General features: G+C 33.0%; 1 protein-coding gene across 1 annotated transcript; it reads left to right on the forward strand.

The window, feature by feature from the left end:
* Window positions 1-829: 829 nt before the first annotated feature.
* LOC129913113 (rootletin) lies at window positions 830-16,154 on the forward strand. Its single transcript, XM_055991618.1, has 13 exons — window positions 830-1,996; window positions 2,062-2,376; window positions 6,515-7,420; window positions 7,477-7,628; window positions 7,680-8,361; window positions 8,423-8,933; window positions 8,986-9,169; window positions 9,230-9,405; window positions 10,126-10,556; window positions 10,614-11,450; window positions 14,129-15,259; window positions 15,317-15,492; window positions 15,555-16,154. The coding sequence occupies exons 1-13, from the start codon at window positions 1,706-1,708 to the stop codon at window positions 15,637-15,639; spliced, it is 5,877 nt and encodes a 1,958-aa protein (XP_055847593.1). The 5' UTR covers window positions 830-1,705; the 3' UTR covers window positions 15,640-16,154.
* Window positions 16,155-17,022: the final 868 nt, after the last annotated feature.

Below are 17,022 nucleotides of genomic sequence, written 5' to 3' on the forward strand. Positions count from 1 at the left end.
AAGAAGCATTTATATAATTTAAATATAAGCCAAAAATAAGATTTTGAAAAAAATAATTTTTGGATTTTTAAAAAAATTTTGAAAATTTTTTTTTGAAAAATCAAATTTTCGAAAACGGGACATTGAATTTTTTTGAAATTTTGTTTTTAGATGTTGATTAGTGATTTCTAAAGAATGGCATACCAATTTTATTTTAAAACTTTTTTTCCAAAAAATTATTTATAAAAAATTAGTTTTAAAAAAAACGGCTCTAACGATTTTGAAAATTTTTTTTCTAAAAATGCATCTTAATATATCAATCAAAACTGCATACTTGTTTTGGAGGGCAATTTAATTTCAGATTTTATTTTTCTTTTTTTTTTTAACGAATTTTATTTTATTTTTTTTCAAATTTCTATATAAAAAGTCTTAAAAATTTAAGCAACTTTAACTCTAAGAGCAAGTTCGTGCGACCCAGTCGTGCATTTTATTTTTTCTACGACTTAGTCTCAAAAGACCTTTCGAAAATCCATAAAATCAGTAGAAAAATTAATATAAATCAGCACATTTCAATTTTAATGTATTCAAAACTGTTGTAAACTCATGTACAGATTTCGTCTTAAAATAAAGTTTGCGAGTATATTTAAGAATATTGGCCAGAACGTTGATCCAACAAATAGTTTCCGAGAAATTAGCGTATTTGTAAAGACGTCATAACTTAGTTTAAATAATTGCCAAAACTTTCTCGAAAAGCTGTTTTCAAAGTCGGAAGTCGGAAAATTTCTCCAAATTTTTTTTCTTCGCCATTTTGTCAAAAACCAAAATTTTGAATGTTCCATCGATAAATTACCCGTCTATCTATTCTGAAATGAATCTTTTGATTTTTTAAATTTTAAATACACCTCTTTGAGGAGGTCCTTTAGAAAATCAACTGCTGAAACAACGGAACCCAATATTATTATTTGCCCGACTATTTTTTTTATTTGGCGCCATCCTTACTATCTTTTGTACTTATTTGTTTGTCCTATTTTAGCTCTATCAATTTAAGATCACATGAAGAAAACACTTGTTACATAATTCAATCCCGATTTTTTCTTGAACCAGTATGTAAGATTTAATTATTATAAATTTGCATGCAACCTTATATTATTCCAACTAACTTCCTATTCAAAGTTCAAGAAAGTATACTTCCTTATAACAGCTTAGTAGGTACAAGTAGATTGATATCCACAGGAAATCCAAGTCATGTTTTCCAATTTAGGATTCACCATGTCATCGATATTAGTTATTTTTTGATATTAATAATTCTGGAAGCCAGGAAACAGCATGATATCTAATATAGGTAAACGGTGACAGGCTGTGCAATGCGTGCACATTACCATTTTATATTAACAACAACCACCACCGACCGGAGGGATGTTTATATCAGATACAAGCATTCATACGATTACAATATGACAACCGGATATAATAGAAGTTAGAAAACGGATTTACAGAACACGATATACTTTCAAAATGTGCATTAATTCAGTAAATTTGAATTCAGTCTTGTCTCTTTGATTTTCTTCTTTTTTAGGTGGGCTACAAAGATAACTACAAAACAGCATGTCCTGCTTCCGGTACTGATCACCCTAAATTACCATTTTCTAGACAAAGAAATAGAACAGGAACAGATAATAATAATTTAAGATCTAGTACAGAACAACCGTCTAGCCTGACTCCTAGAATGTCGAGTCCCACTCCAACAGAAACAAACACTCTGTTGCGCCAGAATCAGGAGTTGCGTCAACGTTTGCAAGAAGAAGCATGTAGTTATCGTCGTCGTATTGATACTTATAAGCAAGCCCAACAGAATCAGGCGGCTTTGGTGTCTCGCTTGCAATCTAAGGTGCAACAATACCGACAGAGGTGTTCCGATTTGGAGGGAAGAATGCACGAAACTATTAAGCCCGTTCCATCGACGAGCTACAGCAGTGCTCCCCAAATAACTACTGGTCCTATATCGAGTGGAGGAATTGTAAGTTTTGTGATTAATTCGGGTTTGGGCTGAATAAATTCCATTTTTTGTTTCTTTTTTTTTAGTGTCCCAACACTTCGATAACCATGGGTCAATCTAGTTTACCGTGTTCTTCGTCATTGGATTCACCGCCAACACCACCATGCATGAGAGATTGTGCACATCATGATGATGGCAGTGACATTTGCAGAAAGCTTGAGGAAGAACATAATAAATGCGAACATATCATGCAACAAAACAATGCTTTGAGACAACAACTTGAGGAATCAAATAAGACCAATGAGGCCTTGACGAATGACTTGCAAAAGTTAACAAACGATTGGTCTAATTTAAGGGACGAACTGATGACAAAGGAAGATGAGTACAAGGAAGAGGAACAGGTACTTGGGACAATAGATTTTAAGATCCCCTTTAAACTTTTTTAATTGCTTTATCAAAGTCTTGCTCAACTTCTTTATTTAAAATAAACTGTATGGTAAGCAGAACTACATAGCTGCAAAGCAATTGACTAAAATATAAAGCTACGTAAAGTAGAACCCTAAGCGCAATGAAGGCTTTAAATGTTTGACACGTAATGTTTAGTTCATTTAAAAATATACCTAATTTAAAAATATGGTCATAGCCCTGAAAAGTCTAACCACCCGTGAAATTTATGAATAATCATCTCAATTCACAATACCATCCTTCCTATCCTTGTAATACACTGGTCAACAAAATTGAACTTTTTTTTTGCCACAAGAACTAAGATATACTTTTCTAAAGGTTTTTGATGTGCTGAACTCGAATCTGAAGTCAGAAAAATTTGATTGGCCTCCGTTTTTGAGATATTACCGTTATAAAATACTAAAAAACGTTATTTTGGCTGTTTTCGAGCTTTTGTTTTTATGTGGGTTAATTCATTTCAAACAAATTTGAACCGGTGATTATAAGAACAGATATTCTTCTTTCAAAAACTGTTTAAATTTTCCCGATATCTCTTTTATTGCACGAGATATCTTAAGTTTCAGTTAGTAAGCCAAAGAGAAACTAAATTTAATCTAAAGCTTAAGTCTCTGGTCATGAAATTTTTACCACAAGAACTAAAATACACTTTTCTAGAGGTTTTTGGGTCGCTTAACTCGAGTCCGCAATCAGAAAAATTCTATTAACTTCCGTTCTTAAAATATAACCGTTATAAAAAAACCTGTTTTTTGCATTTTATAACGGTAATGTTTCAAGAACGGAGGCCAATAGAATTTTTCTGATTGCGGATTCGAGTTCAGAAACCCAAAAACCTTTAGAAAAATATATTTTGGTTCTTGTGGCAAAAAAAGTTTAATTTGGTTGGCCAGTGCTGTTTCTGAGTCAAAGACCGCTTCTTAAATTTTAAATATCTCGGGCTATAAAAGACATATCGGAAAGATTAAAACATTTTTTGGAAAAATGAAACCAGTTCTTATAGAAAAAAAAAAAAAATATTACACATACGCCACACGGTTGTCCAAAATGACTTATCTCGTTGCAAAAATCATAACTTTTGAACGGATTGAGTTAGCGGTACAATTTTTTTTTTTATTTGAAGGACATTTCTAGGGCTGTTATACCAATGAATTTCAATAAAATTATTTCACAGGGTGTTTCGGAATCATCGGCCAAAAACAGATTTTCTTTAAAAAAAAAGTTTAAATTAAAATTGGTATGCCATTTTGTAGAAATCACTAATCCACATTTAAAAACAAAATTTCAAAAAAATACAATGTCCCGTTTTCGAAAATTTTATTTTTCAAAAAAAAATTTCAAAATTTTTTTAAAAATCCAAAATTTATTTTTTTTTAAATTTTATTTTTGGCTTATATTTGAGTTATATAAGTGCTTCTTCACAAAAAGTTTCGTTGAAATCGAATAAGCCGTTTCGGAGAATATCGGATTTAAAAAAAACCGTTCTATGGCAGGTACCGTTAATAATGATTTTCCAAAATAAATTTTTTCATTAGAAGATAGACCTTGTTTTCAAACTTACATTTGAATTTTTTAAAGAAAATCGTTGGAGCCGTTTTTGAGCAATTACAGCTTTACTGAAATTGGTGTATGACAAGTACAGTTATTTTTGGCCCAAAAAAATTAATTCCAAAAACCCCTCTGGAGGGTCTCCAAAAAATGCTACATACCAAATTTGAAGTCAATCGGTCCATCCGTTTAGGCTGTAGATCCTTATACAGACAGACAGACAGACGGACTTCCGGGACCAACTTTTTTGGCATTCTCTATAATCGTAATATCATGGAAAAGTGTAATCTGAACTTTTTTTAGATGTGAATTAGTGATTTCTACAAAATGGCATACCAATTTTAATTTAAATATTTTTTTTTTAAGAAAATCGGTTTTCGGCCGATGATTCCTAAACACCCTGTATAACAATTTTCTTGAAATTCATTGGTGTAACAGCCCTGGAAATTTCCTTCAAATTAAAAAAAAAACTGTACCGCTACCTCAATCCGTTCAAAAGTTATGATTTTTGCAACGAGATAAGTCATTTTGGACAACAGTGCGCCATAGTGACTTTGAATTTGAAATTTGATAAAATTTTTAGCGCACTGTACCTAGCTGTAATTAATAATGAAATAGTTTGCGGTTTCTTGATTATCGCTGCTGATTAAGATGACAATACCTTTATGATATTGTAATAAATGTGTTGACATGGCAGAGTAGCAAATTCAACTAAAAATTTTATATTTCATAATATTAAAATCTACGAGAAAAGTGTAGGGTGTGGATTTATATTAATAACTTCTTCTTCCAACACGAAACTTACAATAATTTCCAATACTGTTTCAACTTTAAGAATACGTTTTGTCATTTTTGGAATTTCGTACATGGGATATCTCTCTAACGGCCATATGTATTTTTCACTAGTTTAAAAAATACATCTGGATGTAAAGAAATTGAAATGTCAAAAACAAATCCAAATCTATTATATATTCACTATCACATAAAAAAAGTAGTCATTTTTAATTACTTTCATAATTAAAATCGGGATAACTATTTTGGATTTGGATTTGTTTTTGACATTTGACAATTTTACATCCAGATGTATTTTTTAAACTAGTGAATAATATGGCCGTAAATAAAAACATTTCTGTAATGGTTAGACGGAAATATAACTTTAAACGCGTGTTTTCTAATTTATATACCAAATTTTCCATACTTCTACTGATAATACATATGTCAATCTAGGTTGAACTTTTCGAATGAAATAGCAAAATTTTAAAGCTATAACTTTTTTTACAGGAACCAACTTGACCATCGAATTTATTAACTTTATGTTCAATTAACTTGAAAAAAACTTCTACCTGACCTAGAATTTGAAGAAGCAACTTAGATTGTTTTTACTTGCAGTAAAGTTAAATTAAATTGTGCATTAGTACAAAACAGTTGAGACAACAATTACACACGACATAACGATGATAGATGATAAAATTTTGCTAAAATAAATTTTTGGGTTTTTTTTTTGAAAAATCAAATTTTCGAAATCTAATTTTTTAAAAAGTTTGGTTTTAGATTTTGATTAAAAAACTATGAAATGGCATACCAACTTAATTTATGTTTTTTTTTTCAAAAAATTATCTATAAAAAATTAGTTTAAAAAAAAACGGCTCTAGTGATTTTAATTTTTTTTTTTTCCAAAACGGCATCCTAATAAAAGAAATATCATTGCATAGGTACTGTTTTTTTTAGCTCAAATTCGTTTAACATACTCGGAAAAAATGTGTGGATTTGATCAAAATTTCTCATAAAATTTTTCATGAGTTCCAATGGACAAAATGCCCCGAAAGAGGAACAATTATGTTCTTATCGTCTTTTTAAGATTGCTAGAAGCAAGTTTTTTGCGTGGGATGTAACCGATTCATATTAATGTTACAATAAGTCCAAGTCATGTTGATGACGAAAACGATCGTCTGCCAGTATGTATCCGCACCTTTGCAGAGAAAAAGTGCATCAAAAGTACATTTTTTTCTGAAATTTGATTTAGTGAGGGTAACCACTTAAAATTAGTTTGATCCTGACGCCCTAACCCTGATTACAAAAACACCCATACATACGTTTTAACCGCGCCCAAACACCCGATACACGAGCTCGAAAACGCGTATTTTTACGAGTTTTTAGAGATTGGGGTAACAACCTGGGAATAATTGAATCCTGAGCAATCGTGTCGCCCTGATTATAGAAACATGCATAAAAAGACGTTTAAACCGCACCCGAAAGAAGCAGTTATTACTTTTATTTGGAAATCAATGATTTTTAAAGTTCATAATTACAGGCCTCCATCAGGCCTTTTTTCTAATTTTTGATAGCGTTTTAAGGTATTTGGGTAACACTTTAAAATTAATAAGATCCTGTAAACCTCGTCTCCCTCAACGTAAGTTTTTGTATAAGTTATCATGTTTCTCTCAAACACCACACTGAAATATTTTTTGACCTTGGAAACAATTCACCATTTGAAACATTATCCGTTTTTTATAATGTTCCACTCCATTTTAGGCTTTTAAGGACTACTACAATTCCGAACACAATCGTTTATTAAAAATGTGGCGAGAAGTTGTCGATGTTAAACGTTCCTTCAAGGACATGCAAGTGGCTATGAAAAACGAAGTTAGCAAAATGGGCAAAGAAATTACTACAGTTAGCAAAGACATGTCAAATGCATGTAGCGGTGTTGATTTCACTACAAAACAAGCAGCTCGAGCTAGTAACGAACAATTACAAAAATCCCAACGTGAAGATTCAGATCTCAAATCTCAATTAGCCACTTTGAAAGTTCAATATGACGGTGCAAAACATGAGATAAACGAACGTGATCTACGTCTACAAGATTTAATGCAACAATTGAAGAAACTTGAAGATCGTTGTTCTCAAGCCGAATCTCAAGCTATGCAAACAAATCGTATGAACGATGAAATCGAACGTTTAAATAATGCTATTAGAGAAATAGCACAAGCTGTCGTTCAAGATGCCGAAACTGTTGTTGATGTTGAAGATAATGGATCTTCACAGCATTTGCATTTGAGTCAACAATCGGTTATGGGAGGACCTCCAATGAAGTCACCAAGAAGAGGATCAACTAGAACTTCACATGCTTTTGCCGAAGGAACTATCTCGGCTGTACAAGCGGCTTTGCATAAATATCAGCTAGCTTTGCATGATCTTCAAGTTAAGTATCAGAATTGTAATGATAATCTTCAAACAACAAAGAATCAGCTAGAAGCCAGTGAAAACACGAAGACTATTCTGGCTTCCAAAGTGTCCCAGTTGACAGAAAAACTCGATACTAGTAATTCTCAACTTTCAGAACTCTTTAAAGAGCGCGAAAGTCTTCAGAAGACTTTAGATGGAATCCGAGGTGATAAGATGAATGTGGAACGAGGACGGGCGGAATTAAACAATGCAGTAAGTTTCGATGAAGATCCATGTGGAAGTTCTTACTTTTTCAACTTCCGTTTTAGTTTGAAAACCTTAGCAATGATTATGAGAAGCTTCAACTTAACTATGGTAAGCTTCAAAAGAGAATCGATAGTTTGGAAGAAGACAAAAAAGCTGTTGAGCTTGAGATCCAAAGAATTCTTAAAGACAAGGATATCACTGAGATGAATTTAAGGTTTGTTAACACTTCTTTTCTTTTTCATACCTCTTTCATAATTATTTCAAGGTCCGAAGAAGATCGTGGAAGTCGTCTTCGTGAAGAAACCATATCTCTAAGGGAGGAACTCAACAGACTTAGTCTCAATAGAGACCTACTCGAACAGCAACGCATCGAAACTGACAGCGTTATTTGCATGATGGAAAAACAAAGAAACGACCTGGAGTATGACTTGGAAAAACTGCTCCTTGAAAAATGTGAACTTCAGGATAAACTTGAGAAAATCTCTTCAAACAGCTTCACAGATAAAGAAGAAGTTAAAACTCTGCAAGATCATTTAACAGAATCTGAAGAAGATCGGAAGAAACTACGAAGTCAATGCAGTGAGCAGGCAAATGAGCTATCTGCTATTAAAAAAGAGCTAAACGTTATTGAAAAGAGCCGCCTTGACTTGGAAACCGAAAACCTCTCGCTGCGAGAGAAACTCAAGTTTCTGCACATGGAGAAGGAAAAGATACAGCAAGACTTGGCCTGCGTTACTAGAGATCGTGGGGACATTCATAATCAGCTCACTGCCACAAATCGAAAGAAGGAATGTTTAAATGAAGAACTGATGCGGACTCGGCAACGCTTGGAACAGGCGAATGAGACTAATAATCGATTGAATAGAAATTTGGAAGAAATGGTCAAGGAAAGTGAGGAAAGGCAGGTTGTTATTGAAATGCATGAAAAGGATCTTCAAAGGCTTCAGGTAAAATCAAAAACTCTGCAAATCTCTCCAAAAAATATCTTTACTTATATCATTCTTATAGGAACTTCTAGCATCCCTTCGTACTGAAAAGGAATCTCTAGAAGCTGTTCTTTTTGATACAAATACCACTTTAGAAGCAACAGTTGAAAAACGTAATCAACTGGAGCGTGAACTGCAGGAGGTATTGGTGAAAGAGGAAGCCTTGAAGAACAATGTAGCCCGATTAACTAAAGATTTGGAGAACTGTCAGCGACGTGCTCAGGAAATGAAGAATCAACTTACCAATGCTGCGCGTGCGCAAGAAAGTGAGCTTATGCAAAAAATTGCACAACTTAAGGCATCCGGAGACGAAAACACTAAAAAATATGCTGACGAAAATCAGCAAATTCGTAATGCTTTAGAGAAACGAATGCAACAAGCGTTGCAGGCATTGGAAACAGCTAAAGATGATGAAATATTTAAGCTTCAAGAGCATATTGAAAGTCTGCAAGGAAATATTGAGAAACTTATGCAGCAGCAAGAAGATGCAATGATAAGAGCTGAAAATGAAAAACAACAATCTTTGTTGATGGGTATATTAAATTATTTTTTCAAAATAACTTTAATTTATTTTTATTTATCTAGCACATCGAGACAAACAAGCTATTGCTGAAAAGTTAGAAGCTGTTACCAGAGACTTGAAAGCTGAACAAGATGCTTTGGATCGTAATCGACGGGAATTTGTGGCGAGAGATGAAAAACATCGTAATATTATAGCTCAATTGAAGGATGAAATTGCTGGAATTCGAACGAAGGAGGAAGAAAATAAGTAAGGATTCAAAGTTTCCAAAAAATGCTTTGAAGTATTACAATTTAATTTTTTTTTTAGAATGAAATTAGAGGAAGAAATTAAAAAGTTGGAAATATCATTGGGATCCATTCGAGAAGAACGAGATTCACTTGGCAGACTAAGTGAAGAGTTAAAAATGGAAGTTCGTTTGAGAGAAGATAAAATTGATGGACTTAATGCTCATCTGCAAGAAACAATGCGGAAGATAAAAGAAGGTAACAATTTTAAACATTGGCCTTCGTTAAAGTAAAATTCCTCAGTCAGGTAGGGAAAGTATTCGTTCTCATTTTAAAGGAATTTCAAAAAAGGAACACTTATAAAAGAGAAATCATAAAAATAGTATATAATTTGAAGAAAATTACAAAAAATATCCCGTGTTGGGCGCCAGTTTCTATTCAGTAAAGCTCTAAAATAGGGAATTTATTTTGTATCATTTTAAAGAAAGTTATTTCAGAATAAAAAAAATTAAACAAGTGTGCAAATAAAAAGAAAAGATCCCGCGTTGGGCGCCATTATCATTTACTAACTGCAAACGTAATATTCTTAGTTGCGATATATGCTTTAAATCGCTTAACCAACATGGTTGGCTTTAAAAAATTGTTACTTTTTTTTGTAGACGTTGCGTTGTACGAAAATGATTGAGGTATATTATCGAAGCTGAAATAATAAGCTTTGAGATGATATAAAATTTATTCAATAAGGATTCAATGTTATCATAAAGAAATGGATTTTTTTTTATCAAAAGCACACAACCTATTTTCTTATGCTTTTTTGCCAATTTGACCACAAATAATCACAAATTAAAAGTAATGGTTCCACGTTGGGTTCCACATTCTTTATTCATTGACAAAAATAAAATATTAAATTTTTAAACATTTACAGGTGCTAAACTATAACTTATATATAATTTATATAACTTATTTCTTCAATTAAAGGTGACGGACAAACTGAAGGTCTTCGCAAAGACCTCACCGATAACCGTCGAGCTCTAGCAGATAGTAATATTGAACGAGATAAGTATGCAAATAGTAATAAAGAGCTTAGGGACCATGTTAAACGAGTTGAAAGTGCCAAACGAGAACAAGCACGAGCTATTGAAGATGCCTTACAAAAAATTGCCAATCTTGAAGATAGCAAAAATACTTTAGAAAACGAACGAACTAGACTAAGTACTTTGCTAAAAGAAACCGAAAATAATTTTACCAAAACAAGTCAAGAGCTAACATCAACAAGAAGTACTTTACAAAAAGTTCAAATTGAATGTTCACAAAAGAATGATGGTGAAAAAGATTTGCAAAATAAGCTGACAACAGAAATTGAAGCTAAAGAGAGAGCATTACAAGAATTGGATCAAGTTAAGAAGCAGGTAAGTGACCAATTTGAAAACGACTGAATTTGAAACTGATAATTCTTTTTTGTTAAGCTTGCCGATTTAGAAACCAATTTATGCGCTACACGTCAGGAACTAGGACGTCTTCGTTGCCATGCCGGTCAAGAAGAGCATAGATTCCATAATCGTGAACAAGAACTTGTAGCAAGACTGGAAGAAGGTCGTTGCAGAGAAAAACGTATTGAAGATCAAAAGCACAATCTCGAAGTTTGCCTTGCCGATGCAACTCAGCAAATTCAAGAGCTTAAAGCTCGCCTTGGTGGAGCTGAGGGAAGAATAAGAGCATTAGATGAACAGCTGTGCAATTGCGAAGCTCACAAACGCGATGCTGAGCAAAAACTTAGCTCTATTGCACATACTTTGCGACGCATTGCTGGTATTCAATTTGATGGTACCGTTAGTCTATCGCATAGATTGGTTATTCCGTCACGTCGTTATAGTCCCGTGCGAAGTGGTTGCCATGATTTCGAGACTCGAAGTACTTCCAATTGCCCAGATGGCCCATTAATTGAGGTGGATCCTGACTTGGTTCGCAAAGGTGTTCGTAATCTAATGCACCAAGTTGCTCAAATTGAACGTGAGAAAGATGATTTCAAGGCTCAATTGAATACTACGAAGAAACAGCTTCAAGACGCTGCTGATCAACAAGTTAAATGCGATACTAAAGTCTCGAAATTGCATCAAGTATTGCGTCATCTTCAAGAAGAGAAAAGCAATTTGGAAAGTCAATTGGGTATCAAGTCAGCCACTTTGCAATCGGTGGAAGATTCACTCCGTCAGAAGACTGATGAATGTCAACAGCTTCGAGAGAAACTTGCAAGCTTAGAAATGCAATTAAGTGCCGGTGCCGAAGAGAATAGTCAAACAGAGGTTAGTAAGCTTAAATATTTTAACATTTAAAAAATTTCAAAAAACCTAAAAATCTGTGACCCTCAAAAGCTTTGCCAAGAATAAGATTAACCGCGAGTTGAATGCTTCAAAAAAGTCAAATCGTAAATTGAATAATTTGATACGCACATCAAGTAGAAGATGGTTCTATTTAAACCAAATTTTACAAATTATTCAAAAATAAATTTAATGATATACATTTTGACAGTAAAAGGTCACTTGACCAATGCGCGATGGTAATAAAATAAATCTCCGGAAATATTTATCGCTTTTAAATTCTATCAATAGATTGTAATTATTTTGATTTTTGTATTCAATTTATTTTCTACATAATTTTTATTGTACGTTCTCATTTGAACTTTGTGACACGTCCGCCATCGTCGTCGTCGGCGACGACGGTGTTTTTGTTTATCATTTTGTTTTCAAGAAGATTCATTTTTTTTTATTAGCATCGAAGTCCAGTTTGCAAGAGTAAAAATATACTAAACAAACAGATAGATAAGCTTGGACGACTTTTAGCGCAGACTTGGACCTTAACTCATGACTTTAAAGACCCAGGGGCAAATTGCGAATAGTTTAATAACACAAAACATTCACGATTTGTTCATGTACATAATGTATTTTTATGATTTTTAAAGGGTGTTCCAGTTTTATTTTTTATTAAAATAATTTATTTAGAAAAAGTTATTTTTATAAAATAGAGCCCAACAAATTCAATGGAATAACCATTTCACGAATTTCATGGCATTTGTTGTTTCCGGCATATGGCCTGGCCTCCCCGATTGCACTTTCTGAGCGCCATCCATTCTTCCAAAACTTTTTCTTATTTTGCAAAACTTTTTCGAGCAAAACCCGATCTTATTACGTCAATAGTGTGTCGAATATTGGCTGTATGGCATGCTACACCGTTCTGTTGGAACAATTTCTCCTATAAAAGATTTGTATTGACATGGACATGAGGAATAAAAAAATCACGAATAATTTGCCTGACGCATTCGCGGTAATGTTTACACCAGTTTCGAATTCTTAAACAAACGAGCCGATATGGCACGTCCGGCATGTAAACCGAACTGCACAGTATTTTTTCGGCATGTAATTGAGTCTCAAGGATCTCATGAGGATCGTATTCACTTCACGAACAAATGAATTAGAAAATTGAAAATAAAGCTTTAAATGCTCTCCAAACGGAATGTACATGCTTTTTCATTGAGAATGTGTTCATGAGTTAATTAAACTTTAATAATTTTGTACCAGCGATAAAATTTTTCAAATGACAGTTGGTATGCAATTTTTAATAAAATATTAATCAACACACAACATTCAAAAAATTAATTTTTCAAAAAAAAGTAAATATTTATTTTTTTTTTGTTCTTAAAATTTGAAAATTTAATAAAATTAAATTACGGTTACTTTTGCGCATCTGTTTAAAAATTTTCGTTAAAATCGGCTGAAATTCAGAAATTAAAAAAAATCTCTTTTGAAATCTTTTATAAAAACATTTAACCCAAAAAAGAATGATTCTATCTTATAACGGGTAAATTCATGAGTTTTGTATAAAATACCAGATCGTCAGAAATTCTGCAATTCGTCTACGGAAACCAAAATTGTTCTAACGTTATAAGATTTCTTAGACCCATTTGCTGAAACGAAACTTAAATATTTAAGTAGAACATAAAATCTTATTCCCTACTTTTTCCTCTACGTAAACTGTCACATAAAATTTTATGTAGAACTTAAATTCTTAAGTTTCGTTTCAGCAAACAGCCCTTAAAGACTTAGAACAATTTCAATTTCCGATGACGAATTGGCTTTTTGCATATACTTGTCAATACACATCGCTTATAAGCAGGGAACGGATTTTTCTAACTTTGCCTTTTTCTATTGTGTTATCGTAAGAAACAAACACGATTCATGTCTCCCTGATTCCAAATACATATATTTATGTTTTTAATTTTGCCTTTTTTACCCGTTAGTGCTTTTTTTGCCTTTTTTACTCATCAGTGCCATTTTTATCTATTTTTGGCAATTTATTTTTTGTTTTGTATGCCTTTTTTAAGTATGTTGTTTTTTTTTATTCGAAAAAAATCTTGAATCTAAATTTCTATAAACCATAATACATGAGATTTCTTTCGCTTAAAAATATAGAAAGGTAACACATTACAAAAAGATATTAGAAATTACATTTCTTATTTTTTTTTTTGTTCGACCTTAAACACACAAATTTTCAAAAGTTTGCAAAAATTAGGTAGTTTTGAGACACTATAAATGTATACACAACTTCAAGCAGGGACTAAAAATAGTTGCCCAAATAAATTCTGTAATTAATGGCAACATCAACTCCAGACTTCCCGAAAACATTGAAGGGAATAACTTCGATAGTTTTAAAACAGGTTCTGCTTAAATAGAGAGGTCTTTTAGGTCTTTTTAGACGCTTAGGCAATCGCATCAGACTGTTTCCTGAAAACTTTAAAAAGCTGTTGGCAGTTCAATATTTTCATAAATAAATTTATTTAATATATTTCTTTTTTGCCCTTGATTTGTCTTTTTGAATTTTGTATGTCATAAAAGTCCTTTCCCTGGTTCTAAGGCTTTTTATCGAACTATGAATTTTTTTTTATCGAACTATGAATGAATTTAAATAATTTTTTGTTTAAATCTAGGAACGTTTAGAAAAATGCCGTCAACACGGCGCCAAACTTGAGACTGAAAAGCGTCAATTACAAGAAGAACTAGCCAAAATCGAAGGTAGAGCGTCTAAGCTCGATCTACAACGTGTTGCTATGGAAGGTGACATAACTCGTCTGCAAATGATTCTACAAGAAAAAGATTCAACCATACGACAATTGCAAGAACGTTTAGAAAATCAAAATCGTTCTTCCGCCCAACTAGAAGATCGTTGTGCATCACTTAAATCAACTGTGGATCAGCTTAAAGATCGTCTACAAAAAACTGCCTTAACCGAGACTGAATTACGTGGTGAAATTAAGACTTTGACCAAAGAACTCTCCGAACAAGGTCATACATCACAATCGAATCAAGAAAAAATGAAAATGCTCCAAAAGAGTTTACAAACTTTGGAAAATGAGAAACGAATTTTAGCAGAACGTTTGGAAAATGCTCAAGGCAATGTCAATGAATTACGTCGAAATCAACAAGCCCAGCTTGATTCTGTTCAGAGACTTCAGGAACAAGTAACTGAATTAGAAGTTCAACGGTCTGCTCTAGAGTCACAACTTCGAATAGCCAAATGGAAAGAAGAGTCTGGCGATAATAAAGCTGGCGGTGGAGGGGATATGATGGATTCTTACAATGAAGAAAATGAGCTTAGTCGACAACTAAAGTCCTCACAGAGAGAAAAAACAGAACTTCGAGGAAAGTTACAGTCTCTGAAAGACAAAGTTAAGCAGTTGGAAGGTGATCGTCAAAGTAAGTTCTCTGGTGGAGCTGCTAATTTCGATCGATCAGAGAAGAGCTATTATGACGCTGGAGATTATGACTCAAATCGCATGGAAAACGACAATTATTTGAAATCCACGGCTTATAGCTGTGGCCTGGACCATGCTGTCATCGAACAAGAATCTCGTGACTTACGTCTTAAGGTTCGTCGCTTGGAGACCTTACTCGCCGAAAAAGAATCCGAACTAGCCAGAGTCAAGGCAAGAGTTCACGATAGTGGCAAATGTCTTGATGGGGACTCGGAGAGATACCGCAGTGCCCAGCTTCATGCTGAAAAATTGTTAGACGCCCGGGAACAGGCTCATCGCCAACAAGTCCTTAGACTCGAAAATCAGGTAAGCTTTTGCTTTTAAAAAAAATTATTTGAAAGTTCTATTAATTCCATATCTTAGATTTCAATGTTGAGAGAGCAATTAGCACAGGAAGCCAAGAGGCGTCAACAGTATATACTGCGTAGTTCCCGCGCTAATAGAGAAATGCAGCATTTGCGAAGTACCTTAGGTGACTCCCTGAGACACGTCTCACAACATCCTTTAGACCCAAATCTACTTGAAAGCGAAACAAGACGGTAAGAGGAACCAACGATTTACCCAAGTCACGAATGCTATTAAATTTGTATTTTACTTTCAGTTTGGACAACGCTGTTTCGATGAGTTTACCACCATCTTCATGTCGTGATCGTGAATACGAGCGTAGTTTGAGTCCTCATAAATAAATACTATTTTTAGTCATATATCACAAATTGATGCACTGCCATTTATACAAACTAAAAACCTAAAACAAATATTCTAATCGTGTGTGTTCCGAAAAGTAGTTTTTATCATGAATTTTAGTGTAAATATTTTAATTATTAACAATTTTATTGGCTTTGTGGACGAAAAAATTTAAAAACAAAGTTTATGACGGAGCTAAGTTTAAGTACAAAGTATTCCCCCCAACAAGATTAACTTTGACTCGATGCGACTTTCCTCGAGAAAAATTGTGCCCAAACGATCTTTTTTTCGAACGAAAAAAAAAAACAAAGAAATGCATTTACCTAAAAAAAAAAAAACATGCTGAATATTATATTCTTATTCGAATAAAATTAAGTAATTTTAAATATTTTTACTCACACCTAGTCATCACACAAGTATTTTACAAGTATTTTATTTATACTTATAATGAAAAATGTATTTGACATTTTTTTTAAATTTAAGTCTTACAAAAGTAAATCACAACGAAATACACATTTTAGAGAAAGCATGTTGTTTTATTTTTGTGTTTAAATAATTTTTGGACTATAGCCTGGTATAGCTTTCCTGCCTTCTCTGTAACAGTTGAAAAACTTAATAATTTTAAAGGGCAATAATGGTTAAAACCTGTTAGTTTCATTCAATTTTAAGACTTTCAACTTAAACGGTCACTATGGCGTATGTGGAACATTTTTTTTTTAGTTGAAAAATATAAATTCTAAAAAAACAATTTCTGTTGTTTATCACAATACAACCATTTTATTTTAGTTTGCCATTTAAAATTCTAAAGTTGCCCACTAAGGGCGTTGAAGGTCAAATTTTTTTCACTCAAATTCAAATGAACATCAGAAAAGAGTATTCGTTATTTGAGCTATTCATAAAGAAGGTTGTAAGGAAATGCTTAAGTATTTATTTGAAGATCACCAGCAATAATAACTACCAGAATCGTATTTCAGATTTTATCACCAGTGAATTGTTCACCACAGATAAGGCCATTTTTTGTGTTGACGGCAACAACGAAGTCAAGACAGTGAAACTTGCATCACGGAATGTATACATCATGGGTTACTAAATACATACTTGTAGAAGCAATTCTTTTTAATGCCGCTAACTCATTTCATTGCAAATCTATTCTATCTCCGATTAAAAATGGTTCGCTACTTACATATGTTTTGTGCACAGTGGATAATACAGATGAAGTCGGTGTAATTGCTACCGAGTTGAGAAAAATGTCTCATAAAACCATTATTTTTTAAATTAAAAAGCCCATGTATGTTTCTATCCTATTTTCATCACGGAACTTCTATTTGATTAATAGAAAATATACTGTTTGTTTAAGATCGTCTCATTTAATTCTATTTAATGTG

This window comes from Episyrphus balteatus, chromosome 3, assembly GCF_945859705.1.
Source record: "Episyrphus balteatus chromosome 3, idEpiBalt1.1, whole genome shotgun sequence".
Lineage (NCBI taxonomy): Eukaryota > Metazoa > Arthropoda > Insecta > Diptera > Syrphidae > Episyrphus > Episyrphus balteatus.

Bases quoted from the DNA above. Each gene is read 5' to 3' on its own strand.
- LOC129913113 (XM_055991618.1), top strand. From the start codon at position 1,706: ATGTCGAGTCCCACTCCAACAGAAACAAACACTCTGTTGCGCCAGAAT. The intron at 8,934-8,985 runs GTATATTAAATT...TTATTTATCTAG, and splicing joins ACAACAATCTTTGTTGATGG to CACATCGAGACAAACAAGCT. The intron at 11,451-14,128 runs GTTAGTAAGCTT...GTTTAAATCTAG, and splicing joins AAGAGAATAGTCAAACAGAG to GAACGTTTAGAAAAATGCCG.